Here is a 3,417-nt window from a genome sequence, read left to right as displayed (position 1 = left end):
AAATAGAAATCGCTGCTGATTGTTAAATGCATGGAATAATATCTTGGCCCTTGGGCGTGTGAATTGATTACAAATCAGGGACGTAGCATCGTTTTTGAAAGTAGGCAGCCAGAGAAAAAAATTTCAACAACCTACCTGGAAAAAAAAAACTTGACAAGCAAAAAGAAAGGAAAAATGTCCAAACTTCGAAATCCTATTTTGGGGGGAAGGGGGGGGGGGGGTAGGTTCCAACTTCTTCCAATACCAAATTTTATTCATACACTACTGCATTACCCTTATTTGACTGTACTGCAACAAAAATACTGCAAATTGAGTAATACTGAAGATGTCAATTTATCTCTTTAGAGATAAGGACAGTTCACTCTAATTGCATAAGCATACCACAGAATCACGAATCTTTAATATGCAGTGTTTATAGGGGGTTCTTATTAAACGTTGTAACCAGGTAATTTTTATTTCGTATGAATGAAAATGTGAAGATAATGGACATTGAACAATCTCATAGTCCAATAAAAATTACGTAAAATTGGGAGCACGTAAGAATTGTAACACAATATCATATGCAAATTTATTTATTAAAATCAAAAAACAGAAAAAAAAAAACAATGAGCGCTAGTAACATATTACATAAATAAAAGCCATTTACAAGTAATGCGAAAAAGTTAATTTTATTTTTGAAAGTTGATGAACACTTTGTGGCTTCAGTTTTAAATTAACAAAGATCTGAGACATATTGTAAAACTCGGCATGTTATAAAGACTTAGCCATGTACATGTACTTTGAATTGACCTTGCTTGTTCCCTTTATAATGAATACTAGAGGAAACCGATCCCGGATGTTTCCGGGTTGTGGCTTTGTGTCCTGTTACCCCTTCTTTGTTCCAAATCTCTGATTTACAAGGGTAATATTACAACAAGGAACTTGTGCAATCTTAAGATAACACCCTTAAAGCTGCTTTAAATAGGTATACCTAAGATTCTTGTGTGAACTTAAGACTCTAGACATAAGTCGATTTACCCCCACCCCCCACCCCCCCCACCCCCCCAAAAAAAACTAAATTGCATGAATCAAATTTTGCATGTCATAGAAAATTGTCAACTATGCATTTGTATTTGTATGCATTGAAAGTAATTATTACCTATCCTTTGAAGAAAGATTTCACGGTTCAAATTATATTTCCCCTATCCAAATTGAAAAAGCCTATGGATATTTTAAAATATTTAGAGTGCCAATCATAGATTCACACTATATAAACATAAAGAAACAATAATAATTAATGAAGAATGCCTCTGTAAAATGAATTTTGTTACTGATTAGATTGTCTTCCAATTACATGTATTTCAAAATTCCGAGGAACATTTTGGACTGAACCTAAAAAAAATTCCGTTGTCAAATTCTTCGCGAGTTAAGAGTCCCTCCGGTTTCAAAGTAGATAGACTTCCCGTTTCAGCTATTGGCGGGAAAAGTCTGGAATGTAGACTACGTTGATTTAGATACTGCACTGCCTGAACACTTTTTATTTGAATCCACGGTGCTGTTCACATCGTACGAGTCAGATGGTACACGGCTCTGACGGAAAATTCTGAAAAAACATAAAATTCAATTTAGTTTCAGAATAATAATAACAACATTCACGTATATAAATAGTATCCAAATTCATTGATGCGTTTCATTCAAAACTATTACTTAATTTTTCTACTTTTTAAAAATATACTAAAAAGGGAACTATTTAAGTACTTTTAAGAGTCAAACTGTGAGAAAATGCACCAAAAATATAAATTAGATAAGAGTACTTCAGAAATGACATAAAGTCCCTGACACGAACAGATACCGAATTACTATGTAAAGGTACAATGTGTTATATTATCTACAAAGTATCTCAAAAGTCAATGTGTTTCCTGGAGTGTCACTTTTGATTATTTTTTTTAAAGATATACATATAGAGAGAGAGAGAGAGAGGCTTGTAACCGCCATACATGCATACCTGTTTCTCATATCGTCCTTCAGCTTGTGCAAGGTTTTTCTAAATCTTTTATTGGTGACTGTGTAACAGTAGAAATTGATGACGAAATGAGAAAACTCGAACAAATAAAGTACTGTGAAAGATAAGTCCAATTTTGCTTCTGTCAATCCATCTGCATTAGGTCGAACATAAGAATCAACAATGAAATGAACAGATATTGGAGCTGTTGCTATAACAAAGTATGTACTCGTGACGAAAAGCATACGTGTAACTCTGGAGACAGAATCTGTTGTAGTTTTGTCCATGGAAGATGCAGATGCGCGTCTCTGTTTCAAATTTTTCAAAACAAAATAAATTAAAATATTGCAAATTATGATAATGATTGCGGGAAAAACTGAAAGAACGAGAAAGTCAACGTAAACGAAAACATATTCGTCGAAATATAGGTAGTCTTGTGTAAGCGAAGTACAGGAGGTGTCCCCGTCCTCTATCAATATACCATTGGTAATGAAGAGATGAAAGTTAATAATACAAAGTACAACAACCACTATAGCAAAAGCGATCAGCGTGTTTCTTCGAGTCACTCTCATTTTATTCTTAGGAAAATGTAAAGGTAACACAGTTTTGAGCATACGAATTATTGACACCATCACAAGAATCCACGACGACAGCTGCATAGAGGTGTATATAAGAAACAAACTGAACTTGCAGCTAAATTGAGAAACTGTTCGCAGGTCAAAGTTTACGGCCTCCCGGGCCCAGTATCTGGGCAAGCCTACTAAAAGAACGGTCATGTCTGTAACACTTAGGAATACAAGCAGAATTAAGGTGGGATTTTTCTCAAAACGCATTCTCCGCAAAACAAACAAGTTCAAAATGTTTCCAAATATTCCAACAAATAGAAATATGGGAGAAACAGATATCCACAGATATGCTGAAGCTTGTTCCAGTGTTTCCTGATAAAGATCACCTTCGGTATTGCTAAAGCTTCCATTGGAGGACAACCTCGCATTCAAAGAACTGTTGCCTTCCGATCCCGAATCCATGTCCGTGTAATTAAAATTCCCGCGCTGCTACGAAGCGCAGTCAAATTTCGATGTGTTTCAAATAGTTATCAACCACTTCACTTAAATATATATGGTTCGTTTGGTTTAGCCCGCCTTTCTTTCCTAACCACGTGACAAAAGGACGGAAGTCGTTTGTACTAGATATACTAAGACGGAAAGTGGAGAGCAACATCGATGGAAGACCTACATTTATGTTTTGTATAAGAAATTTCCTTTTTCATTTTGCGAAGTGCGTACGACTTTAAAAAAAATTACCAAATTCAGAAGAGTTCCATTCAAAGGAATAAATTGTTTTTCCCAAACTATGGAACATCTCTTGAGACAGAATGTAAATACTAAATATGTGACGTGCGCGTGTATGTGTTGTCCTCAACAGACACATGTATT

At 35.1% G+C, this 3,417-nt stretch overlaps 1 protein-coding gene across 1 annotated transcript; it reads right to left on the bottom strand.

Moving 5' to 3' along the window:
• Nucleotides 1-1,064: 1,064 nt before the first annotated feature.
• LOC133173716 (neuromedin-U receptor 2-like) lies at nucleotides 1,065-3,046 on the bottom strand. The gene is made up of 2 exons (XM_061308736.1): nucleotides 1,985-3,046; nucleotides 1,065-1,582 (listed from the first exon to the last, which is right to left on the bottom strand). The coding sequence occupies exons 1-2, from the start codon at nucleotides 3,007-3,009 to the stop codon at nucleotides 1,480-1,482; spliced, it is 1,128 nt and encodes a 375-aa protein (XP_061164720.1). The 5' UTR covers nucleotides 3,010-3,046; the 3' UTR covers nucleotides 1,065-1,479.
• Between the last annotated feature and the right edge of the window lie 371 nt (nucleotides 3,047-3,417).

This window comes from Saccostrea echinata, unplaced genomic scaffold (assembly GCF_033153115.1).
Source record: "Saccostrea echinata isolate AGI-Se365-2 ecotype Australia unplaced genomic scaffold, CSIRO_AGI_Sech_v1 ptg000056l, whole genome shotgun sequence".
NCBI classification, from domain to species: domain Eukaryota; kingdom Metazoa; phylum Mollusca; class Bivalvia; order Ostreida; family Ostreidae; genus Saccostrea; species Saccostrea echinata.
Note: the sequence above shows the minus strand (reverse complement) of the source record. Positions and strands in the feature narration are given on the sequence as shown.

Excerpts from the sequence above, each read along its gene's own strand:
- LOC133173716 (XM_061308736.1), bottom strand. The coding sequence starts at position 3,009 with ATGGATTCGGGATCGGAAGGCAACAGTTCTTTGAATGCGAGGTTGTCC. Across the intron at positions 1,583-1,984 it reads AAGGACGATATGAGAAACAG|AATTTTCCGTCAGAGCCGTG; the intron begins GTATGCATGTAT and ends ATGTTTTTTCAG.